The sequence below is a fragment of the Saccoglossus kowalevskii genome, chromosome 17, assembly GCF_978046115.1.
Source record: "Saccoglossus kowalevskii chromosome 17, keSacKowa6.1, whole genome shotgun sequence".
Taxonomy (NCBI): Eukaryota; Metazoa; Hemichordata; class Enteropneusta; family Harrimaniidae; genus Saccoglossus; species Saccoglossus kowalevskii.
This window is the reverse complement of record NC_140657.1, coordinates 22712744-22740737: the sequence shown is the minus strand read 5'-3', so window position 1 is coordinate 22740737 and position 27994 is coordinate 22712744. Positions and strand designations below refer to the sequence as shown.

At 33.9% G+C, this 27994-nt stretch overlaps 1 protein-coding gene across 1 annotated transcript; it reads left to right on the top strand.

The window, feature by feature from the left end:
- Positions 1 to 12: 12 nt before the first annotated feature.
- LOC102804254 (uncharacterized) lies at positions 13 to 25755 on the top strand. Its single transcript, XM_006818708.3, has 16 exons — positions 13 to 248; positions 7833 to 8035; positions 8548 to 8741; positions 9462 to 9659; positions 9911 to 10179; positions 10787 to 10887; positions 11691 to 12585; positions 12802 to 12939; positions 13708 to 13851; positions 14792 to 14874; positions 15706 to 15791; positions 19173 to 19279; positions 19816 to 19907; positions 21132 to 21203; positions 21765 to 21835; positions 22583 to 25755. Exons 1-16 carry the CDS (start codon positions 195 to 197, stop codon positions 22720 to 22722), a joined length of 2847 nt encoding a protein of 948 aa, XP_006818771.3. The 5' UTR covers positions 13 to 194; the 3' UTR covers positions 22723 to 25755.
- Positions 25756 to 27994: the final 2239 nt, after the last annotated feature.

Here is a 27994-nt window from a genome sequence, read left to right as displayed (position 1 = left end):
CAAAGTAACTAACTTAGGGAGTACTCTGAATACCGACCTCCGATGGAAATGGCGAACTGTTTACATCAAAGCCTTTCTGCAAAGACTGATTTCACAAATGGAATTAATTAGATATCTGAATAGCGTTATTATTGGTTCCCAGTGGTGTCGTTTAGTAATAGGAAATTGTTGAACGGCGCAGTAGCGACACAGTCATGAATCGTCGGGAACTGGAAAAGTATGAACAAATTCGCAATATCGCTAGCAGGGTAAGAATTATTAATTTCCTTAACGTTTCTTGCGTTTCAATAAATCGTCGGTAACTGTGAAATAATGTTACTGACATGTATTTTTTATGGTTTTTGTTTCACATTGAGATGCAATTACAGCATGTCTAATTTTTAAAGACATATGATACATGCAGTGAACCTGTTATTAAAACGAATTGATAAAATCGCTTAGTTACGACCCTTGTGTCGACAGTTTCGATCCTAATGAAAACTAGGCTTAATAATATTGTTTTGCGCCGTAGATTCTCAGCTGTCACTGGTCTCTTAGCTGATGTTTATATTTATACTTGTTTAATAATTTTGTTTCTGTTGTGATGTGCAACTGTAACATACACAATCATATGTATGTAATGTATGAATATGAATGTATGAACGGTGAATAACAGAAAAATGTAAATGCCCATCCTTAGTTTTCATTCATATTCAAATATAGTATTGTGATCTAATCAAATACGTTCCACACATACTCGAGCAAACCCACAGAATTCATGTGCATGCTTTCAGTGAAGAAATGCTTTTTTATATTTGGGACAATTTCTTCTTTTAGTCATGCACTGTGTTGTAAATTTACTAACTGTCTGACATCAGCAACTGACAATTTAAACATACATTTTTTAAAATTTTTAAAATTTTTAAAATTTGAGCAGATCTCGCAACCCCCCCCCCCCCATGCAAAATTTTGTGCCGCCACCTCTGATGTTTTATGTAAAAATTGGTTAAAATATGACACGGCACAAAATGTTGTTTCTCTGCAAATATAATTTCACCTTTGGTCATTTTGAAATAAAATTACAGAATGATACAACAGTGCACATTTTTGTTAGAACATTCAGTTATTGATTATCACCATCAAAATGCAGGGTACTTTTAAGTAAGTTTTTTTTTTTACATTTTGTGATAATTTTGATTTTTTTTCACAAATGTATAGATTTCTATCGGCATAATTGTGTATAGAACAAGAAATCAACACAACTATATTGACAAGTGTGACCTGAATTTTTAGCATATGTTGAAACAGATACGATGAGTATGCACCAATGACATCAGTCAATCGGTGTGTAGTGCCCCCATTCTGAATGAGTACACTTTGTATGTATAGAATCAAGTCTTTCATGGCAGCCTAATAATAACTTTGATTTTGTACAAATGTTTTTCCAAGTCACTAGCGCCTTCACTGATTACATAGTTACTCTACCATAAATATTATCATAGCTTTGTAGCACTGGAGCATGCATGCATTTCAAATTATTTATGGGAGAAAAAGTTTAGTGCGACATTTTTCACACTGTTATGCATTTTACTGATTGTGAACTAAATGGACAATTTTTAATTTACAATTAGCTACGGGCTCAAACTAGGTTTTTTAAAAGAAAATATGGAAAAATTTCAAAGGTTGATTTAAAATACTGACTGACCAGTGACACCATATTTTGTTTTTCAATTCTTGCCACAGGTCTGAATTGACATATAGCCTAGGGCATTCTTCAAACTATCTCAATTCTTTGTTTTCTACATAAACTATTCTGTCTTCAAAGCTATATGTGTCTTAAACTATTTGAGCAATTGTATATTGATTCAAGTTAATTTTGGTTTCAGCCAGCCAAGCCTCAAACTTTTCACCACCTGACTTGCTCACGCTAATTTTGTCTGCACATATTCCTTATATTTTTCAATTTTTCTTGAAATAAACCTTAATTTTGGAGCCAACAGACAAAATTTGAGGCAATTTTCAGTTTTTACTCAAAAAAATTTGTTTTTTTGTCCCAATCTTGGGAAGAAAAGTGCAGACTATAAACAAGACTATTTTGTGAATTTGTGATAAAAAAAGGGAACTGGTGGTAAAATTGTTAAGAAATTTGTATCTTTTTTAGCCCTGACTGAAGAATTGCACATCTGCAATGGAAATATACATGAACAAGAATTGCCTTTTTTCTGTTCTGAATCTTCAAAATATCACTTATTATGACCACAGACACAATTTTGCTATTTGCTTAAAACTGGATCTTCTCAATCTCTGAGAATGCACCATGGAATTATGGGATACCAGTGTTCTTATTATTTTAACACCTAATCTGTCTATTGTTTCCAATTAAATCCAGTAAGAAAAAAAAAAACTGAAAATTAATCCAATAAAGCATCTTTATTTTTTAAGCTCATAAGTTACTTATACAGGTAGAGTAGTCACAGTACTGGTATATATTTATATAGAAAATTACATTTGAAGATGTGAACGAGAACATGGACATGGAATTTTTAATATTGTTTGATACTGTATATTGATATTAACATTGGACTATGATCGTGAACTGAAAACATTTTGTAGCATACCTACAAGTATTTGTTTAATGTCACAATGCAATTCTCTAATATGCATGTGCACTGAATGTTTTGGTATGTACAGTAACAATCACTGCACATAGAAATACTGTTGTGTGTTCTATAAACATTTTCAGTTTTTGATAAATTGTAATCCGATTTGATCAGCATGGAGTATCGAACAACAATAATAAAAAACAAAGATGTTTTTCCATTATATTGCATCTTTAATATTCAATTTGGTCAGGCAGTACCTTCTCTAAGTTTCACTTGCAGATGATTATTGTTTTGGCTTCCTACTTGATTCTTTCAGTGACATTTGCAATAGTTCACTGTGTATGCTTTTAGATTGTATAGTCAAGTGCATGTACTCATAAATATATTTATCAGTTTGTGAATGTCTGTTTGTTCACATACTGTGGAATACTTTATTTTCACTGGAATTAATTTTCGCTGAAAGGGCTTTTTGGGCGTTTTATATGGAATTTATTTTCACTGATTTTTGATGAGTTTAATGTGAAATATAGGAAAAAAAGTATATTCGCTGGATTTTATTTTCACGGAATCTTCACTTCAGCGAAAATAAATTCCAAGTGAAAATAAAGTATTCTACAGTACCTAGTATCCAGTGTCTGTTTGTTCACATGTGTGTGTATGTACTTCCTGGTGATTGTATAATGTATAGGTAAAGCATACTGCAGTCTTTGTTATAAGTTTTCTTAAAATCAATTTTTCAAATATAATTTAGTATTGTATTTTGAACAGAATAATGTACTCATTGATGACATATTGCCAACACGTGTTATTTTTACCTTGTTCGTATCATCACAGATGAAGGTCAAGTCATACGAGGAAAAAATGTCTGTCCTCATTGTTGTCGTTGTTGTCATTGACTCTGTTGTAACACATTTTTTGTGGTTGCAATACTCAAATAATATCTGATTATGATCAAATTCAGAAATCTTATCAATCACTATGAAATGTCAACCAAAGTTCGATTTGGGTGTAACTAACATCTAAGTGCAATGATATGAGGTAACATTTGGCTAAAATAAAGAATTTTTTAGACTTAGAAATAAGTTGTTGATAATGGAAATTATTAATATTAATATGTCCTCCAAGATCTGTCAATTAGAAGTGTAGTAAACTGTTTAGAGGAATAAATTATTTATTGGACATTAAAGAAAGCGCAAATAACAAATTCTTGTCTCTAAACAGACGTCAGGTGTAAAACTTTGTGAAATATGAAATGAAATAGTGGTCATATTTGTGTTTTCAAACGATTTTCACAATATTTGCTATGTTCACAGGGCAGCAATCTCAAAGCCGAACTACTGCTCCTCCCATCCATTAACAGCAGATTATCCCCAATGAGTTCACATTGTCGGTGGCTGAATGAGAGCTGAGAGCTGAGATCTGCCAGAGCTCAATTTAGTTCGATCAGAGTCAAACGGAACAGTGCCCTCAATAATTAGCTTGGAGAAAAAAAAGAAAACAGTCAGGAGTCTGAGCATAGAGGTAGAAAAGACAATGCACTGGTGTTACGATTTAGGTTCTAGTTTCTCAAATAAACAGGAAACGCGGCAGCCTATTCGTTTAAAAAAAGTTATTGTCATGCAACATTACCATTTTGTAATTGTCCAACTGTTGTGATATGTGTAACAGTTGTCAATCTACACCTACTAGGAACACGTCACCGTACTGTGACCGCTTCTACGATTTTTATCTTCGATGTCTGTTATAAGTTTCTTCAATTTCTATTTGATTTGTTCAGTCATTCTTTTAAGTTTTTGTCACATGATTTCATACGCCATTTTCCTGTTTCCCATTGAGCTATGAATCTATCACAGTATTTCTTTACTCTGTCAATTAGATATTAGAGTGCATACTTCTTCATCAAGCTGGAAATCATGTGAAATTACTAACGATGTTGTCTCCGCCATAATTAAAATGAGCAGTTACTTGGGCTCCACTTGAATAGTTGAGCCCTGATGCGTATACAAGATAGGGTGCATGTCGGGGCTCAATCCTAACAGAGTTCAACCCTGAGGGTTTAGTGGAGCCGAACTTGGCTCAAGCCAAATGCATATACATGGCCATTTTTGCTGGCTCGAGTCGTAGGGCTCCGATAAAATGCTGTTGTGTGAACATAGCAAATGTTAACAACACCAACTTGATGCGTATTCCGGGCAACAACATATTTGTGTATGAATTGTCACTCAGCAACAAAACTACCATTTACACGCATAATTAGATCAGACTAGTTGATATACTAGTCTCTGGAATTAGTTGCTTAGCAACTGAGTTTTTGACTTTTTGGATCATAACTCACAATTGTTTTGCCCGAATTGACACATGTCTCTGATTTGTTTGTTGTACATTTCTGTCAAATTTGTTTGGTTTACTACTTGTTTCCTATATAACACAGTGTTCCATAGAGATAGAAAATTAGATTAGCAAAATATAAATGACCATATTTGCATTCACCAAAACAGATTTTTACCTGTTCCAATGTTCAACATTTCCCTTTTTTGGAGTCACCAACATTGAATGCATTCCAGGTTATTTATGTTCATTTCTAACCTGTGTTTACATCAGACATAGTAAGACTATTGTGCATATTTCATCACTGAATACAAATGGTTGCACAGTCACAATTCTTGTAAAACATTTTTAGTTGGGACTGGAATGTGTTACATACTAAATTATATACACAAGCAGGAAAAAAATAAATAAATAAAAATATTAAAAGATGTATAACGAGGTTATCACCAAAATACTGCAAAGTAAGCTCTCAGGCAGTACTTGATCTCACCCACCTCCATTGTGCATCAATCAATATGATCACCATACTGCCTTTGTAATATTCTCGCAATAACATATTTTCAAACCTAGCATAAAAAGAATATGGAAAGTAAAGTCAATTTGTACAATTATTGATGACTTTTTTTTATAAAGATGTATATCAGCACCACACAAGAGCACATTTAGCTTACATCTGGTTAATCTAAACTATGTTTATTTAATGTAGTAGCATTTATACATGTATAGCTATAGCTTGGGATACTAATGAACACACATTGGTCACATTTCACAAAACCTCATCATTTCCCGTATTTCCTTAACATTTTTAGCTCCGCTGTTGACTTTGAGTGACATATGAGTGATTGTCCATTGTCGTCTTTTGCGTCAACTTTTTAATTTTTGACTCCCATGTGCGTAGCACAAATTGGGAGTCTTTGCAGTTAGTGTGTATGTATGTATGTGTGTGTGGGTGGGTGTGTGTGTGTGTGTATGTATGTGTGTATGTGTGTCCGTCTGTTCCACTGATATCTCAAGAACCATACATTAGTTTTTGATGAAACTTAGTGCAGAGATGCTCTGGGCCAATGCGCAGATTAGGTTTTGGTAAAATTCCATGCATATTAATTACCTAATTTGCATGATAATAAGCTAATTTTTAGCTGTTCTATTACTGTTCCATGATATCTAAAGAACCACTCATTGGATTTTGATGAAACTTGGTATATAGATGCTCTGAACTTGTCCGCAGATTTGATTAGTTTTGGGTAAAAATCTGTGCATATTATTTACTTAATTTGCATGATAATTAGCTAATTTTTAGCTGTTCAATGACTGTTCCACTGATATCTAAACAACCACTCATTGGATTTTGATGAAACTTGGTACATAGATGCTCTGAACTAATGCTAGGTTTTGATTAGTTTTTGGTAAAAATTACCTAATTACTATATACCTAATTTGCATAATGATTACTGGTAGTGAATTTTCGGTTTTTCCACTGGTCAAGTTCTAATTATCACATTTCAATGAAACTTGGTACATAGATGTCATAGAACACTGCACAGATCTGATAATTTTTAGGGTAATATCCGTGCATATTAATTACCTAATTTGCATAATTAATTAATTTTCAGCTTTTGATGTTTCAAGTAGTAAGCATTACATTTCAATGAAACTTGGTACATAGATACTCAAGGACTTTGCAGAGATTAATTTTTTGGGGGATAAATATTTGTGCATATTAATCACCTAATTTGCATAATTAGTAAATTTTCAGCTTTTTCACAGATATCTCAAGTACTAATCATCCCATTTCAATGAAACTTGGTACATAGACCTTTTAGGACTATCCAAAGACCTGGTTAGTTTTAGGGTAAATAATTGGGCATATTAATTACCTAATTTGCATAATTAATTAATTTTCAGCTTTCACACTGATTTCTCAAGTACCCCGGTACTAATCATCCCATTTCAATGAAACTTGGTACAAAGATGCTCTAGGGCAATGTACAAACCTGATTAGTTTGGGGTTACAATCTGTTTATATTAATTCCCTAATTAGCATAATAATTCATAATTTTTTTTGGGTTCCAATCACATTTCAATAAAACTTGGTACACAGATGGTTTGTTACATTGCGAAGACATCATTGGTTTTACACTCAAATCTGTTCATATTAATTTTCTGATTTGCATTATTAGTTTTCAGCTTTTCCATCACTATCTCAATCAAGTACAAGTAATTTGAATTATATTAAATGTGTCTCCAATACTCTCAGCACATGGGAGTTCTTTCTAAGCTTTCTTTGATTCAACTTTTTCTTGGAAACTACAAGTCCAAATGCTTTGATACTTGGTGTATATGTACCTTAGATAGACTACTCTTCAATTTGTTCATTTTCATGATGATATCTTCAATTCTCTAATTTTGGTGAATATTTTAGTCATTTTTGCTAACAAGTGATATTTTCTACTTCTTGTTAAAAACCACAAGTTCAATTGCTTTGATATTACATATATAGGTACTACATGTGCACCTCTGTCAGATTTGTTCATCTCGTAATGATATCTTTAATATTTTTGTCATTTTTGGTGAAAAGTGATATTTTACATATATAGATACTACATGTAGACCTTTCTCAGATTTGTTCATTTCGTGATGATATCTTCAATTCTCTAATTTTGGTGAATATTTTTGTCATTTTTGGTAGAAAGTGCTATTTTCGACTTCTTGTTAAAAACTGCAAGTCCGATTGCCTTGATACTATACATATTGTTCATTTTCTAATGATATCTTCAGTTCTTTAATTGTAATGTGCATTGCTAACAGCGAAGCTATCTCAGCCGACAGGCTGCTAGTTTATTGTTATCCTTAGCTAATGTTAAATTATGACAATTTGGTGACACATGTTTTAATTTTCGAGGCGGATTAATGTTTCAACAGGACTGGTTGAGCGCCTCCAGTGTATCGCTGACAAAATTGGACCAAGTCAAGACCTCGGTATATAACATTGGCAGTCATGTCACTGACGCAAGAACTTTACGACCTAGAGCCCGAAGTGCTAAGGTTTGTCGTAGGAAGAAGAGTTACACCGAGATGGACACTGAACCACCACTGTCAAAACTTAGCATACAGACACATGCATGGTGAGTTGGTAATTTGGTGGCACTGCAAAATGTGTGGATTATAAAATAATAAATGAATTATTTTCCACTATTTTTGATTAATTATTCACTAAATTTGTAAGTATCAATCTTAAGACATGAAAGCTTTGCTTCTCAAAAAAACTGATTAATTTAAATAAATTTTAAAATGGTTTTAAAGATATAAGTATTTCCGGTAACACAAATCTTATTGAGGCGAAACACATCATGTTTTAATATACAAGAAAATTCAATTAAAGGTGAAATTCTTAAACCAGCTGCTTCAGAAAATACAAATTAACCATTTTTTCTATTTTCAGAAATTTAAGTGTCTTGCTTGATTTTTATTTATTTATTTTGTTGTTGTTGTTGTTTGTGTTAGTTATTTTTTTACATGTATTTTTCAGATTGTATTACTTTATTACTTTTTCATCAAAACCTCAAATATGGGATATGATAGCAATAACGATTCTATTCTATTTGTGAAAAGTTTTTTTTTTACTGTTCTTCATTAGGGGTAGCAATACATCAATTCCTGATCTAATACGTCAACAAAGTGAACGTCTACAGAGCGGAAATAGACCTACAAGTGCAACAGTGTCCAGGCGTCCATGGAGTGCTAAAAAAATACCGCAAAGTCCCAGCTCACGGAAACCTACATCAATAGACAAGGCCATTCCATTCAATGAGTATGGTCCTCCTATAGCAAGTAAGTTTTTTTTAGTTTTAGTGTGCAGAAGCACAGTACAGGAATCATATGATTCAATATATAGCAGAGGTTGATAGTCTGTTGACAAATTGATGAAACCTGCAACATCAAATATTTTAGCAAAAAGAGAACGCCTCATTGCCTAATTTTGGGGAAAAAAAACAATTTGACCAGAATTTTTTTTCTTTTACAAGGCCTTACGAAAGTATCAATATAAGCACCTTTCCTTAAATAGTGATCATTTGAAACAACTCAAAATGCTAGTAGAAATTATTCACCTTCAGGGGTGAGCTTGAATGATGAATATGACTCTCATTTCCCAAATATGGAAGATATCTAGTGCATTTGTTTATAATGCTCTTGAACATATCCATACTGATAATGGGTGACTATTCAATCATATTGTTTTTGCTACACCAGATGTACTGTAATTATAGTTGTAGTCAAATACTGTAAAACCATTTAACCATTTATTTTCACTGACATTTAATTTTTTTATATTCTGATGTTTTGAGCATATTCACTGTGTTTGATTTTTACGAATTCATCAAAGAAACAATGAGTTTTATTGTTATTTTACATGTTTAGGTAGATTTAATTTAATTTAGTAATTGATTTTACTTATCAACAAAAATAGCGAATTTAAAACCAAGTGAATAATTAATGCATTTTTACAGTAGTAAAAACTGACAGCACTCAATTTGTGTTTGTTGATTTCAGTTCTTGGAGAACGTTACAATCCCAGATCACGACCTCCAAGTGGGAGTACATTTTGTATGTCTGTACAACATCACGATGTTGAAGCTGTTACCGTGGCAAACACCCATGAAGATTTGAATCAAATGAGCAAAGAGCACATTGAGAACACACTGGAGGAATTTGTTAACAGTCAACCGAATGCAAATGCGCACAACTTAGGTGAGTTTGTTTGTAACTTATCATTAGCCCATTTTTTTCAGAGCACTCTACCAAAATGAACTGTGCAGTATATACAACAACAAAAAATATTTGTTTGTTTTTTCATAATTTTGTTATTTAATGTTCAAATTAATAATTGGATTATCTTGGTGTTGTATGCTAGCAATAGTGTAAGGAGCAAAATGTTAATTTTTTATTTATGAATGATTCTCTTGCATATTCTCAAGTTTGCTTGCATTTAAATTTTTCAGCAAAATTATCAGCAGCGTATGCAGATGAAGAGACAGTGAGTCTGCCGCCTCCTCCACCGTGTGGATCGCCAGATATTGAGAGAATGATAAATGGTGGCACTAGTAATGAGGAGACAGATGATGCCAGCAAGGGAAAGGACACCGATAGAGAGGAACTGAGATTGGATTTGAATATTGGAAATGATGAAAAAGAGGAGAGTGATGATGAAGACAAAGATGATGATGATGATAAGGAGAACATGAGTTACAAAGAAATAAATGTCAAACAAGTATGTTTCATTATTTGAGCTAGTCAGTTTTGTTTGTCAAACAAAACAAAACATATAAAATCTATTTTTTCATATTTTTTTTCCAAAAGTTTGATAAAATTATTTAAAAATCCCCCAAAATAGGCAAAATGTTACACCAACATTTTTTTTTGGGGGGGGGATACTGTAAACACATTTATTATTTGCTGGTTTTCAATTTCGCTATTTTCGAGAATAAATAAAATCCTCTAAATTTAAATTCATGTGAACATGTATATAACAATAGAAGTCATTGTTTCCCTGTTGGTGAAATAAAAATAAAATGGGATTAGTTCCTATCATGAATTGATGACATCAGTGACATCTAGGCAAAAAATTCATGAATTCAAATTATTTTCGTAGCAGCGAAAATTGACTGGTGTACAGTAGTTTTAAGTATCATCACCTGCTAAAAGCCTCCATTGAAATGAGTGGCAAAAAACAACAACATGTGTTACCATAATCCTCAAACATAGTGCAAAGTTAGTTGATTTCATAATATCAGATGTTTTCAGATTTCACTAACTTGTGTAGAATTGACGTGAACCTGTTTTTTAATATTAATTAATTCATATTCTTATCTACTCAGTCACCAAGAACTCTGTTATTACGCCGTCCAACTCCTGAACCCATGTTGTTTTCAATTCCCACTGGTGAGGCTAGTGACGAAGATGAACTGGACACAGATAGGTATTATTAATATGGTTATTTCTAATTCAGATATTATTTAAAAATTCATTCAAGTTTGTAAAAATTAAAACGATGAAATCATAGAATATTTTTCGAAGAATATAAAACAGACAAAATGTAAGGCAGCATTCACAGATTTTCAACTCTTCATTACGGCTTTTGAGTAGATTTTGTGAATCGCAAGGAAGTTTACTAATTTCAACGCTTCAAATGTTATGAATCTTCCCTCCAAGAAGATCCCTCCACTCAACACGGTTTTTAGTCTTGGTTTCTGTTTCTCCCCATGTTAACCCCATTTCCCTGAGAACTTGCTCAATGGGTCCCCCCGCCAGGTGTTCTTCGGCCTGCCCCTTGGTTGTTTTCCTTGTGGTGTCCAGCGGGGAGCTATCTTGGTGTTGTATGAATCGGGCATTCTGAGAACATGCCCAAGCCATCTGAGTCTTCTAAGCCTTATTTGTGCAATGATGCAGGTGGCTCCAGTTCTTTTGAGTAGGTCCAAGGTAGATATTCGGCATGGCCAGAACACTTTGCAGATGCGCCTGAGGCAGTTATGGTGAAAACTTGATAGCTTTTTCATGTCAACCTTGGTGACCCTCCAGCTTTCGCTCCCATACAGTAAAATGGATTGTTATGAATACTTCTGTTTTAATCTGAATAAACCGAATATTCATGAATATTAAATATTTATTACCAGTACATACTGTATAGTGATGTCATTCATGTACAATGCTATTGTATGATTACAAGCAGATTTGGGTAAATTTATTCTGTGAGAGGTTACATACTAAATTGTTTATTTGTAGACTTTTAAAAGGTGGCACTGGTCATGATATCGAAGTTGAAAGTGTTGATAACTATATTTATGACGATGAGCCACAGAACAACGACTCAAAGTACACCAGCATAATGTTGTCCAGTCGTTCTGTTGATGAAGCTACAGGAACCCGACCAGTGACAAAGGCAACGGTCAGAATCGCTGAGGATAGGAATATAACTGTTGATATCACCCCAAGAAGCCCACATAGTCCACGCAGAAAACGAATGGTTTCGAGGCGACGACCTAGATCGGCAGTCACAAGTAATGAAACTGACGTGATGGCCGAAAGGCAACACGCTGGAGTGAGAACCACCCATCCAGCGTATAGAAAGAGACCTGTCTCGGCCAAAGCTAGGTTAGCCACTTCTACGGTATCAGTGGATTATGGGGATGCTGACGAAAAAAAGGAGGCTATTCCCGATGACGACAAAGCGATGGAGAATGTGCCCGATGATCTAACTGCGAAAATTCGGAAAGCGAAAAGAAGGAAAGACGTAGAGACAATGATGTCAAAGATTTCCTTGTCTGATACCGAAGAGGCTGCAGATGCAATCGATCGTGTTGAGGAAGCACAATCAGAGCAAAAAAGCTCAATTTTTGGGTGGCAGAGATCGTCAGACAGTTCGTTAAAAACAAATTATTACGAAGTTGCCATGACGAAAAAACAAGGACTCAAATCAACTGATACAGCTGCTCAAAAATTTAAAACTGTAAAGACAATTGAATTTGGTGATGACTTACCAAAGGAGACTAAGACAGTTGAAGCGCTTGTGTCTGTGCCAGAGACGCCCAAAGTTCATGAGAAAAGTATGGAAGAAGGTGAAACTGAGATACAATATGGCCGCAGTTGTGTCAGAAGGCCACAAAGTGCCAAAACTAAGGTATAGACAGGTTTTTTCTGCTGATACTAATATCGATTATAACATTCATGCTTAATTATTCACCTTAATTATTCAAGACCTTGTGGTCTTCAGTGCCCAAAGATGGAAAAGCAAAATATGTAACTGCCCTCTATGGCTGCAATTGTTGATGCTTTTGTTTTGAAACATCAAATGTTTTTTTTTTAAGATTTTTATCTTGCGTCTATTTAATTGTAGCTGGTTTCAAAACCACCATTCAGACAAACCTCCAGAATGGAACAGTTGGCAGATTTAGCACACCCACGTATCGCAGATCAAAAATCAACCGTGGAAAATCACTTAGATGAATGGACAGAAGAAAAACCATCCCAAATGGTTAGTCAAATATTACACTACACTTATATGTAGTCATAATAGATAAACTGCATATAATATAGAAGAACACAGTTATTGAACATGTGCTCTCACCGTTCTTAAATATTTTTAGTTATTTTATTAATAATTGATTTCATGGCTTCATTTCTGGTCAATTTGTTTGTCCCTGTTCTGACACCTTTATCTCAGACATGCCTGTACTAATTACATTCAAATTGTGTACATACATCATGCATCTTAGAATATATACCGGTATGCACCTTCATTTGTTTTGAATTCTGATTCAAGATGGCCGAATTACAGCCGTGTCATCAAAACACATCTTCTCAGCAACCCTGTATCAATTTACATGTAGTTTGTATTTGGTACAAACATCAGATATTATGGACTCTTTTTCCAAAATTAATGCCATTTTAATTTTTAAATTGTTACAAAACAATTTATATTGCTTTTTATGAAAATGTAATTTTACTTTTAATTTTTTTGTCTAACATGCTGTCAAAAACCTCACCAAATTTGTAATTTTACCTGCGCAGTGACCTGAATATGAATATCTTCACATGTCAAGTTGTCAACACTGTACAAATTTCTTAAAAAAATCATGATTTTAATTTAGCTTTGTACAAGAAACGTGACAGGAGATGTTTGTAATTACAGTGGTATGTATTGTTTCACGCTAACCAATTGTCTAGATTTGTTATAGAGCATAATGTCACCTGCAATGCAATACTCTTACACAGTGTTTTTAAAACTGGTTTATTCTTTCAGGGAGCCCTAAAACTGTCTGTCAGGCCATTTTCAGCCCCGCAGAGAAGACCACAATCTGGTAAAGATGGAAGTAGAAAAAGTTCTAAACCATTCAGTCCAAGAAGACATATCAAAAGCAGGCCTAGATCTGCTACCACTGCTATGGTATGTACATTGCTGTATTTTAATATGACACTAGAATAAGCAAAACTTTTATTTGTGAGTGTAATTTTAGTAAAAACTAAGAGGTTGTACTCGGCAGGGTTAACACATGTCCTGCAGAACATCTCCACAGATAGCAGAAATGATAAAGAAAAAACGACATCAGGCTATGTGTTAACTTTTCCAATATTGCTAATACCAGTGTGGCTGCAGAAATCATCTTCATTATTCAAGGATCTTGCCATGCTGGTCGGAAATGCTTCCGACCAGGACTATTGTTCGATTGTTATTATAATTATGTACCGACCAACACGCATCCTGCCAGTCGTGAATTATAATTTGTAAACAATAGACCTAGTCGCACAATACGTCGGCTAGTCAATTTTGTGAAATTAGCATCTCTTTGTTTGTAAGTAAATACTTTCTGTGATAGAAACAGTCTTTAGATTGAAAGCTAAAATTCTTTCAAAATCAATTCCACCTTGATATAACATGGTCAAAGCGGAGTACACGATCAGTTTACGCTACTCAAGAAAAAAAAAACTGTTTATTGTGTGATTTGATAAAATACATTTGAATTTGTATCATCGTGAATCATGTAAAAACTCATCTTTCAAGACCTATTTTATTTTTTAAAAATTGCTAATCACCTCTTTTGATGCTTACACATTGTGCTACGACATCGCTTTACTTCCACAATTTAATTTTTATGATTTGTACTTTTAACAACTGTAATTGTACTGTATACTGTTTAAGTATCTAGACAAACCACTCAGTTTCTAATACTTTAACGTATAAATTTCATTATAGTATGAAATCTATTTGGTTTTCTCTCATGATTTACTTAAACCATACCTCTGCATCACTGGAAGAGAAATATGGTATTATATATTTCTATTTCTATACATGTGTGACTTCAGGTTATTTATTCAATTTATTTCAGCAATCTGGTGAGAAGTGTAAACGAGCCGATCGGCCAGTTTCAGGACAATCATCAAAAGAGGTTTCAACACCATCAAAATTAAGGTAATACACAAGTACAATTGTAAAAAACAATGTCATATTCTTTATTTTTACATATGTTACATTTCATGCCATGAGGATGAAGAAAATGGAAAAAAATTAAGGGATAGAACATGTTTTAGGGCATGTACTATTGTTTCAAAATGTGTTTTTATTGTGGTCTATTGGAACCACTGCTAAATTGCCATTTTATGCAGTTTTTCTCAAAAACAAACAGATTGACAGTGAATTAAAAATGTCACATACCGCTTTTATAAAATATATAATTTTATTTGATTGATTGAAAACAATTCATGAAAATCATTAATTGTGAATTTGACTTACTGAAAACTGTTACTACATGCTTACGAGTGCTTTACCTTTTCTTCCTATGGTGGGCAACTTGTGCTGTATTTCAAAATTTTCACTGGTGCTATTATATATATTGTGACTAATGAAGTACTTTTTGGCATAATTCATATTTCAGACATCGTGGTTTTAAAAAAGTGATACAAAATGATATTTTGCTCTAACATTGTGTTCTATGTTAAATATTATTCCCAAATAGCAAATCCTAAAAAAATATTTGACCTGTTTTCTTAAAATACAGTAATGTACGGAGTCCTTAATTTTTGTCTTCAGATACTGTATGACAAAAAAAAAACATCTGAGTAGCGCATTTTAAACTGAAACATATCTATATTTTTTTGCCCTTAAATCAGTTATCAGTTCACAGTTATTACTTGATAATGACTTTACTTACTTCTTAAAAACTTTCATCGTGATGGTTTGCATTGTTCTCCTCATTCCAATGTCAATATTAAAATGTTCAAATGTCATTTGTCTCCTTTATAGTTATAGTGAACATAAAAGAAATAGAGAAGCGGTCAAATCACTTCGTGAAGGAACGTTGTTTAAAGGAAAAGCGGTTGATCAAGTTGGTAAGATCACTATTGATATTTGCCATGTGTGTTGTTTTTCTTGCAATTTTTTTATGATGCATTCATCAATAACATAGCGCTATTATGATGATGATTGTATTGACCTAGGGGGCTATGCTGATGTCTTTCTTGTATTGACCTAGGGGGCTATAATGATTTCTTTCTTGTATTGACCTAGGGGGCTATGATGATTTCAATCTTGTATTGACCTTATGGGCTATGATGATTTTTTTCTTGAATTGACCTAGGAGGCTATGACGATTTCTTTCTTGTATCAACCTAGGGGGCTATGATGATGTCTTTCTTGTATTGACCTAGGGGGCTATGATGATTTCAATCTTGTATTGACCTAGGGGGCTATGATGATTTTTTTCTTGAATTGACCTAGGAGGCTATGACGATTTCTTTCTTGTATCGACCTAGGGGCCTATGATGATGTCTTTCTTGTATTGACCTAGGGGGCTATGATGATGTCTTTCTTGTATTGACCTAGGGGCTATGATGATTTTTTTCTTGTATTGACCGAGGGGGCTATGATGATGTCTTTCTTGTATTGACCTAGGGGACTATGATGATGTCTTTCTTGTATTATCCTAGAGGGCTATAATGATTTTTTTCTTGTATTGACCTAGGAGGCTATGATGATTTCTTTCTTGTATTGACCTAGGAGGCTATGATGATTTCTTTCTTGTATTGACCTAGGGGGCTATGATGATGTCTTTCTTGTATTGACCTAGGGGCCTATGATGATGTCTTTCTTGTATTATCCTAGAGGGCTATGATGATGTCTTTCTTGTATTGACCTAGGGGGCTATGATGATGTCTTTCTTGTATTGACCTAGGGGGCTATGATGATGTCTTTCTTGTATTGACCTAGGGGGCTATGATGATGTCTTTCTTGTATCGACCTAGGGGCCTATGATGATGTCTTTCTTGTATTGACCTAGGTAGCTATGATGATGTCTTTCTTGTATTGACCTGGGGAGCTTTGATGATTTCTTTCTTGTATTGACCTAGGGGGTTATGATGATGTTTTTCTTGTATTGACCTAGGGGGCTATGATGATGTCTTTCTTGTATTGACCTAAGGAGTCATAATGATTTTTTTCTTTTATTGACCTAGAGGATATGATGATTTTTTTCTTGTATTGACCTAGGAGGCTATGACGATTTCTTCCTTGTATCGGCCTAGAGGGCTATCATGATGTCTTTCTTGTATTGACCTAGGGGGCTATGATGATTTCAATCTTGTATTGACCTAGGGGGCTATGATGATTTATTTCTTGAATTGACGGAGGGGGCTATGACGATTTCTTTCTTGTATCGACCTAGGGGGCTATGACGATTTCTTTCTTGTATCGACCTAGGGGGCTATGATGATGTCTTTCTTGTATTGACCTAGGGGCTATGATGATGTCTTTCTTGTATTGGCCTAGGGGACTATGACGATGTCTTTCTTGTATTGACCAAGGAGGCTATGATGATTTTTTCCTTGTATCGACCTAGGGGGCTATGATGATGTCTTTCTTGTATTGACCTAGGGGGCTATGATGATTTCAATCTTGTATTGATCTAGGGGGCTATGATGATTTTTTTTTTGAATTGACCTAGGAGGCTATGATGATTTCTTTCTTGTATTGACCTAGGGGGCTATGATGATGTCTTTCTTGTATTGAGCTAGGGGGCTATGATGATGTCTTTCTAGTATTGAGCTAGGGGGCTATGATGATGTCTTTCTTGTATCAACCTAGGGGGCTATGATGATTTCAATCTTGTATTGACCTAGGGGGCTATGATGATTTTTTTCTTGAATTGACCAAGGAGGCTATGATGATTTTTTCCTTGTATTGACCTAGGTAGCTATGATGATGTCGTTCTTGTATTGACCTGGGGAGCTTTGATGATTTCTTTCTTGTATTGACCTAGGGGGTTATGATGATGTCTTTCTTGTATTGACCTAGGGGGCTATGACGATGTCTTTCTTGTATTGACCTAAGGAGTCATAATGATTTTTTTCTTGTATTGACCTAGGGGGATATGATGATTTTGTGTGTGTATTGACCTAGGGGGTTATGATGATTTCTTTCGTGTATTGAGCTAGGGGGCTATGATGATGTCTTTCTAGTATTGAGCTAGGGGGCTATGATGATGTCTTTCTTGTATTGACCTAGGGGGCTATGATGATGTCTTTCTTGTATCAACCTAGGGGGCTATGATGATTTCAATCTTGTATTGACCTAGGGGGCTATGATGATTTTTTTCTTGAATTGACCAAGGAGGCTATGATGATTTTTTCCTTGTATCGACCTAGGGGGCTATGATGATGTCTTTCTTGTATTGACCTAGGGGGCTATGATGCTTTCAATCTTGTATTGATCGAGGGGGCTATGATGATTTTTTTCTTGAATTGACCTAGGAGGCTATGATGATTTCTTTTTTGTATTGACCTAGGGGGTTATGATGATTTCTTTCGTGTATTGAGCTAGGGGGCTATGATGATGTCTTTCTAGTATTGAGCTAGGGGGCTATGATGATGTCTTTCTTGTATCAACCTAGGGGGCTATGATGATTTCAATCTTGTATTGACCTAGGGGGCTATGATGATTTTTTTCTTGAATTGACCAAGGAGGCTATGATGATTTTTTCCTTGTATCGACCTAGGGGGCTATGATGATGTCTTTCTTGTATTGACCTAGGGGGCTATGATGATTTCAATCTTGTATTGATCGAGGGGGCTATGATGATGTCCTTCTTGTATTGACCTAGGGGCTATGATGATGTCTTTCTTGTATTGACCTAGGGGACTATAATGATGTCTTTCCTGTATTGACCTAGGGAGCTATGGTGATGTCTTTCTTGTATTGACCTAGGGGGCTATAATGTTTTTTTTTGTATTGACCTGGAGGGCTATGATGACTTATTTTTTGTATTGACCTAGGTAGCTATGATGATGTCTTTCTTGTATTGACCTGGGAGGCTTTGATGATTTCTTTCTTGCATTGACCTAGGGGGTTATGATGATGTCTTTCTTGTATTGACCTAGGGGGCTATGACGATGTCTTTCTTGTACTGACCTAGGGAGTCATAATGATTTTTTTCTTGTATTGACCTAGGGGGATATGATGATTTTTTTTGTGTATTGACCTAGGGGGCTATGATGATTTCTTTTGTGTATTGACCTTGGCGGCTATGATGATGTCTTTCTAGTATTGAGCTAGAGGGCTATGATGATGTCTTTCTTGTATTGACCTAGGGGGCTATGATGATTTTTTTTTACCTAGAGGGCTATGATAATTTTTTTGTATTGACCTATGGGCTATGATGATTTCGTTTTTGTATTGACCTAGGGGGATTTGATAATTGTTTTCTTGTATTTATTTAGTTGTTGCACCAGATGCTATTGTAATGAAACCCTATCTAGGGAAGAAAAAAGAAGTGGAAAAGCCGAAAAAACCAAAACAATGGGTATATGAAACTAATGAAGCAATGGTAAGACCTTCTCTGATTTGTTTTCATCACTTGTGAAGTTCAATATATAATAAGTTAAAGATATTTTACAAAATTGCTATAGGCGACATTGTTATTGTCTGATATCACTAATTCAACACATTTGTTGAACATTCACTTAAATTGCAGATACTAACTGATTTTCAAACATTCAATATTTTACTGGCCTAAACAAAACAAAACCCAAAAAATAAAAATAATATGGCACGTACACCACCATTTCCCTCACAAAATCACAAAACTGTACAGTTTATACAGTAGTCTGCACTTTCTTTCAGAAGATTGGGATGAAAATAACCAATTTTTTTGAGTAAAAACTGAAAATTGGCTGAAATTTATTTTGTTGGCTCCAAAATTAGGGTTCATTTCCAGAAATATGTAGAAATGGTAGCTGCAACATGTTTATTGTCATAACTAATTCATTTGTTTGATCAAATTTCTGTACTCTCAAATCTAATCATGATGATCTTTTTTCTTCTAATTAACTTGCGATTTGTTTTCATATATTGTTTATTCAGATAATGGATGATGTCGATGAGGAAAAGTTTCAAAACCTTCATGATTCTTTACATGACAAAGGCGTTAATGTCTCGGTGCATACATTAAAGAAGTAAGTTTATTTCTCATTTAGTAAAACATTTGTGTGCATCATGCTTGCAATTGTACCCTAACAGTAGAATTTGCCATTCTGTGAAACATTGTATCAGCACTCGTTCCAAAACATATCAGCACCCATTCAAATTTTCTCTTATAATATACACTATGTCACCAACATTGATTTTTTCAGGTTTATTGACGTTGCATTTCAACACAAAAAATCATCATATCCCCCTAGGTCAATACAAGAAAAAAATCATTATGACTCCCTAGGTCAATACAAGAAAGACATCGTCATAGCCCCCTAGGTCAATACAAGAAAGACATCATCATAACCCCCTAGGTCAATACAAGAAAGACATCATCATAACCCCCTAGGTCAACATCTATTTACAATAGACCAAGGCAGAAGTGCTATAGTGTATGACTGAATAAGCAACCTAGTCACCGAATACAGTACAAAATGTTTTTGTTGCCATTTTGAGCTATAATTTCTCATAAGTTATTACTAAAAAAAATGTATAATGATTAGGTTATCACAAGTATTCATTCAGGCATTATGGGGTTGCATCAACTGTATTGCCTTTGTCCATACTTTGCGGTATCCTTGTGATAACTTCTTAATATCAAAGGCTATTTCTGAAAATGAATATATAGGACTTAAACTGGTAAAATGTAGAAAATTTTAAAATATTGTACAATGCTTGAAATTTTGTTGTGCAAAGGGTCCCATCAAATAAAAAACAAATAAAACAAATAAAAATAGGTACTCAAATTGTTTCCATGGAAACAATGACATTGTAATTTCCTCATAGCATTAAGTGCTACACTGGCAGCCATTTTGAAATGAAAATTTTTCAAAAATGCATACCAGTACAAGTTAGATAGTTAGATGCATAGCTTTAGTGCCTATGATTTTTTCCCTGACTTTCAGATAGATAGTCTCTCATAGAAACCAAGTTTCATTTTATTTTTGTCTCAAAAGCTTGTCAGCCATACCCATACTTTAAGCTGATGTTTGAATACTATAATATACTTTATTTTCTCTTGAAATTAATTTTTGCTATTCTTTAAATGATTCAGTGAAAATAAAATCCAGCGAATATACCTTTTTTCCTATATTTTACATTCAACTCATCAAAATCCATGAATATCATCCAAAAAGTCTTTTCAGTGAAAATTAATTCCAGCTAAAAGTATTTTACAGTAGTTTATTTTCACTCTTTTCTTACACTAGGGGACTGATGCCACCACGTGAAAAGGGTTACACAGAGTGTCTTGCTCATCTACCAGCTAACAGTACTTCAACGTAAGTGTACAATATTGTGGATTCTCCTTGTGTCATTGTACACTGTATTTAATAGTTCTTATTAAATTTTGGTTCAAGTCATCTGTTCATGTGTGCGTGTACGTCCATCTGTCTGTTTGTCAGTCTGATTTGATTTATCTCTGGCATGCCTTGACCAAATGTGTCCAAAGTTAAAATTTGTTAAAATTTCAATGACTGGAAGTCATTTCAATATGATTTCATTCAAACTTGGTGTTGACATCATTCATGATAGGTTACTGATGGACGTGATTTTTTCAATGTTTTCATTCAAAAGGCAAGACATAAAGGTTTGCATATGTTTTCTTCAATTGTTTTCAAGTTTGTATGAAATTTTATCCAACTGGCAGCCATTTTTACATACTTCAAAAAAACGCAAGACAGATTTTATAACGCGTGTCAATTTGTTTACTGTTTCGATGAATTTCCTTCTTTTTGTGTCCTCACATGGCAATTCAGCCAGTGTGGATTATGTCATCCACTCATATATTAAATAAATAATCCGTGAGATTAGTTTAATTACTTTTTTTTTTCCTTTCTCAGTTTGTTAAGTCATCCTGAAGAATGGCTTGGTGAAGTTTTCCAGAGATACAAACTAGCAGAAAAAGCCCTGCGTAAGTACAAATGTACTAGTACTGTAAAGGAATTAATTATTCACTGGGTTTCAATTTTGCTTATTTCGCTGACTGGAAAATGCGCTAAATTAAAACCCAGTGAATATGTAAAATTTAGCATGGAACACATTATCTAAATGATAAAACCGTGAATTTAAAACCCACTGAATATGCCTGAATGATAAATCAGTGAAATTTAAACCCAGTAAAAATTATTCATTTTACAGTATATTAATACCAAACATACAACTATTATATTGCATACTAATATAGATGCACTGGGACTATTGGGAAACCTTCATAGAGAAATATTTTGAACATGTTTATATCCAAATGCTGCATGATTCCAGATCACATGATTGTGTACTATTCAAATCAGGGCTGTTCAACATTTAAATCGGGAATTTGTGCTGTTCAAATCAGTGCATTTCACACAATTCAAATTGAGACTTTGTTGTTCAAATCTGGACTGTGCACTATTCAAATCTGGACTGTGCACTATTCAAATCAGACCATTCGCCATTTGAATTGGGACAGTTATTAAATTCAGGACTGTTCACTATTCAAATAATGTCAGTCCACCATTTAAATCCATACTGTGTGCCATTCAAATCAGAATTTTCCGCCATTCAAATCAGGTCAGTACACTATTCAAACTGAGATGTCACCATTCAAATCACGACTGCCTGCCATTCAACATGTAATCAGATGGGGGTTAGCTCATTTTTTGTTTTAATTCCTTTTCAGAAAAAGCTAATAATAGGATGATTGAGCAGGAAGAGATGGAGGCTAAACTACTTGCGGCTGCCATGGAAGCAAGATCAAGAAAGAAGAAAAAAGTTTTAAAGAAAAGAAAGCATAAACGAGCAAGCACTCACACATCTTAAGTTTATTCTACCTGGAGCCTCATTTTTATATCTGACTTACTGCTTGATATTAGGATTGTGTGACTGACTTCTCAATGTAAATTATATTATGAATAATCAGTAACTTAGGGATATCTGAATACACAATGTAGTATAGTCAAAACAATCAGTAACTTATGGAGTATCATTGCAGAGAAACTTCTGAATATACAAAATAGTATAAGAGTACCTCCATATGCCTTCCTAGGCTAATGGACATTGTCCTGTTCTCTCTGAAGCTCTGTAAATAAATGCCAGCTTTTCAAGTTGTTTTTTGCTGCTCTGTACAAATCAATGCTGACAATCACACAGCGGTATATAACTGTTTTGATGCAAACCGTCCATACTAATTAGCTCATTTGCATATAACAGTTCCTTACTTCAGTTTTCAAATAAAACAAAGACATATCATCTTGAAATAAGAGCTAATTATTATAAAAATAAATTGATCAGAAAATAGATTCTCTGGTTCTCTGTTTTTAAGTACAAAACTGTAGGTTAAAAGTGAAAGCCAAAGAAATCAAACTTTTTCTTATGTATATAATTCTTGTACGATTATTTTCACATGTAAATTTTAATTTTGTTATATAGCATGTTATATTTCTTATTTTGTATTATTTTTTCAGCAATAGATCAGATTTTATTGTTTTAAAACGGAATATGTATTAAAAAAAAAAAGCAATTTACAGTTCTGTTCTTCTCTGTATCAAGAATATAGGACAGCAAATATCACATTACTTTTGAACTTCCAGGATTAACACATCACCTATTCTACAGTACCAAATGTTCCAATGAAACATGCTTTTGTTTGATGCAAAATGTCTACCATTTCCCATGATGCATTGTGTGAACCACAATATTAATATTCAAGATACTGAGAATTTTTAAACATTTTAAAGTTACATTCACACTTTGCAAATCTATTGATGTACCATCCAGTGACCAATATATACACCATCAAATATTGAGATTGTGGATGCGTAACAAGAAATTGCAGATTTGGTATTTATAATTAAGTTGTTTTAGTTTAATTTTAGCAAAAATAACATTATTTTTTTATACATTTTTGTTTTCTTCTTCTTTTTGTAGGAGTGATTTTTTACAAATTTGCAATTATTTGAATGACAAGGTACCATTCACAAAATAAAAACCACATATTTTTCATCAAGATTATTTTGCAAATAGGAAAAAACAGGTGAAATGATGGCACTGAAAGGTCCAACTGATGTGTACATAAAAAAGGTGGGGGGGGTGTTGTGGTGCTGTGCTATTGGTTTGTGCATATCTTTCATTCTGTGCGTGTGTGAGCAAAAACTTATTTCATGAAAATTCTAAATTTCAATTAATTAGCTAATTTGCATACTAATTAATATTTGCATGTCAAATCACCAATTTAACCATAATAAACATGGTAACATGATGAAGTGTGATCATCGAGTAGTAATGGTATGTATACTCTCTATTGATACAAAAACGCAAGTAATAAAGCAATTCAATCTCTCTGGCTGACAGGTACTAAAAAACAACACATTTGAACAACCCTTGGGCATGCCTGGTCAATGCCCATGGATTTGAGTCTGTGGCACTTTCACCCTTCGCTAGGGTCGACATCTTATTAATGTTCAATTGCAAGTAGTATCTGAACTCTGTTGCAATCAGATATTTTATGTGCATTCCAAACACATTTATTTACACACATTTGAATGCATGTGGCTACAACAACCACTGTCCTCTATCATTAAAGTTGACTCTTAACACTGTATGAATAAAATGTTTCACAAAGACAAAACATAATGAGATAGCTACTTTTCAATTACATTTGTGTTCAACACTTACTACTATGAGGGCTGGGACTTTCTATCATAAAATTCAAATAATTCCCTTGAATGTTTGCAACATGCATCAGATTTTGTAATTACGAGTTGTTTATATTCATCATGCATGAGCCTCAAACTGTTCCTGAAGTACTTTGACATCCAGATTCTTAATAGGGTAAAAAGGACAGTCAGATTGATGCCATTTTTATCCCACATTTTTTAATTAATGTAATTCTGTGGAATCCACTTCATGCATATGGCGTAATATGTTAACTTGTTCATGCTGTGCATATACAAACAGCAAATGGGAAATCTATTTTTATTTGTACAACCCGAATGTTCACTTACTTGGGATCATAACAAAGTAATTTTGGATTGTGTGCTTTAAATATTTGCATAAATCCTAGGTCAAGTTTGGCATGCTTTTTAATTTCTTGTTGCCTCTTCATCTTTCTGATGTTTGTCAAAAAGATAATAATACACACTCTAGCCATGCATAATAAATGTAGGTTCTTGCTGACTAATAAGGTGCGTTTTTAATAAATAATATCAATGTATGCTTAATAACTTATGATTATAGTGTCAAGAGTGTAGAGTACATACAGATTGTGTTATTTTGTTTTTAATGATTGTAAGATTTTACCATAAAATTTGTTATTGTATGATATTCACATGAATTTATATTCTTATATTTCTGAAAGTACAATACAGTAATTTAAAGTTTACTCATTTGTCACAATTGTTATCAGTCCAAATTAAGACAAATTTTGAAAATGGACACTTATGACTTAATCCTTGTGAATCCATATGTACCTTGTACCTGGGCTGATCCTCTTCAAATTTAAGACATAGCTACGTGTGCACAGGCACTGATTTTTTGATCCAATCAAATATGGCCAACTGTCAGCCATTATTGTTTCCAAGAATGCACTAAAATAGACCTAAGACAATTTGTTTCAAACTTGGTATGTACATGTTGGGTGGCTGTTTTAATTGTATATGTATATTTTGATTGATGTATATTTTTGACTGCTGGCCATTAACAAAAATGCACTGAAATAGGCTTAGGATTCAGACTTGGTAATTACCGGTAGTTTTTTGTTGTTGGGTGAGTGATGTGTGTTTGGTCTAGCAATTTTAGTTCTTGAAAATCACAATTTCAACGCTTTAAAATTTGATATGCTGAGTTACTAATGTACGTTGTGTTGGTTTATGTTTCAATTCTTGGTTTTAAATTTCTGCAGTCATTTCTCAGACATGTTTTTAACTGATATGGTTCAAAGTGACATACTGTAAAGGGGGAAATTATTCACTGTGTTTTAATTTAGCTTATTTCGCTGACTGGAAAAATGCGCTAAATTAAAACACAGTGAATATGTAAAATTTAGCATAGAACACATTATCTAAATGACGAAACCATGAATTTAAAACCCACTGAATATGCCTGAAATGGTAAATCAGTGAAATTTAAACCCAGTGAAAATTAGTAATTTTACAGTATTTCCACATTTTCTTCCCAATCAATCCTAATTTCAATGCTTCATATATTTTTTGCATAAACATAAATCACTTTTCTTCGGATTTTGTATGATAGTACATGCAGGGTCACTGGTGGTGGTCATTTTGTTTTTTTACATTTCCAGAAAAGGATGTTTTTTGACCAATGGGGGATAACCTTTATGAGAATTTGGAAATTTAACTGATAATTCCATGTTCTTCATACCTGAAACATGTTTGACTCTATGTTCTTCATATCTGACACATGTTCAGCTCTATGTTCTTCATATCTGAAACATGTTCAGCTCTATGTTCTTCATATCTGAAACATGTTCAGCTCTATGTTCTTCATATCTGAAACATGTTCGACTCTATGTTCTTCATATCTGAAACATGTTCGACTCTATGTTCTTCATATCTGAAACATGTTCGACTCTATGTTCTTCATATCTGAAACATGTTCGACTCTATGTTCTTCATATCTGAAACATGTTCGACTCTATGTTCTTCATATCTGAAACATGTTCGACTCTATGTTTTTCATATCTGAAACATGTTCCACTCTATGTTCTTCATATCTGAAACATGTTCCACTCTATGTTCTTCATATCAGAAAACATGTTTGACTCTATGTTCATCATATCTGAAACACGTTCGATCTTCTTTGATTTTTGATTTGGCACCTTTATGGTTTTTGAAATGCATTTTGAAATTTTCGGAACCAGATCTTACATGTGTGTCATTATCAAACTCATTGAAAGTATGAAATTTATTAACTCACTAATTACTTGATGTAAAGTAGTAAACAACCCTTTATTGCAAACTTTATTGCACATTTTGGGATATTTCAGAAACAGGCTATTAATTGGTTCCCGGTTTGTGCACATTGCTACAATCGCAACTATTGCTGATTTGAAAAGTTTCAAGATGCAATACGAACGAAAATGTAACCATTGTTTCCTGTTGCAACACTTTGTGTAAATGTAGTCATTTTGTTAAAAAAACTGTCTCGTATTGCATGCAATATTGCCGTTCCATTCTTACTGGTGGTCAGACTAATATCGTTGTTCGATACACTACATACTGTATAATGTAGACCAAATTAGACAAGTATTAATCATGAACTAAAAAAAATTCCATTGTTCCAACAGCGTGTCAAGTTCATGATAAGCCATAGTCTAATGTAATCTTCAACATACATATCCGAAAACAATACTAAAAATTGCATCTTGCCGTCCATATTACATCTTTAATTGCTGTAGGTAATCGTACCCTTGTCTTCCCATGAGCCTTTGCAAACTATGTCTGGATAAGGATATGTTACAGTCAACTTTGTTGTTTTTTTCTTGTCAGAAGCTGTGTTTTTTTGCCTTTTCATTGTTTTCATGGTATCTTGGGACTGAAGTTATATGCTTAAAATTCTTCTTTCTACAAAATGCTTCCGAGTGTCTCCACAATCCATTGTCTGAGATGTATGTACCAGCTATCCCACAAATCGCAAATTGTGCTTCGAACTTTTCGTTTTTGGCTGTTCACTGAGTAGTCTCACAGTAACTGGAGTAATAGTGACGAACTAATAATTTCCACAAACGAACCAGTTCCGACTTTAGACCACACAGTGTCACTCGCCCGAGAACTTCATGACGTATTATAGTTTAATTTGTCATGCAGTTCCTGACGTGTCCGAGTTTGTTATAACGTTTCGCCGTTCATCATCAATAAATGTCACAAAATTACTAAAAATCTGTGGTAGAATAATATATAAGAGGGCGCTCTCAATAACAATGCTTAATGCTGCCATGAAGTATGGTATTAATCGATAATAAGAATCCTGAATAGATACTAGTAATCGTGAAGCGCCCTCTGCCAATAATATGGGAATAGTCGGTAGAGGGCGCTCACCTTCTTATCTTGAAATAATTTTACGGCTGCATCGACAA

Excerpts from the sequence above, each read along its gene's own strand:
- LOC102804254 (XM_006818708.3), top strand. The coding sequence starts at position 195 with ATGAATCGTCGGGAACTGGAAAAGTATGAACAAATTCGCAATATCGCT. Across the intron at positions 249-7,832 it reads TTCGCAATATCGCTAGCAGG|GACTGGTTGAGCGCCTCCAG; the intron begins GTAAGAATTATT and ends ATGTTTCAACAG. Across the intron at positions 15,792-19,172 it reads AAAAGCGGTTGATCAAGTTG|TTGTTGCACCAGATGCTATT; the intron begins GTAAGATCACTA and ends GTATTTATTTAG.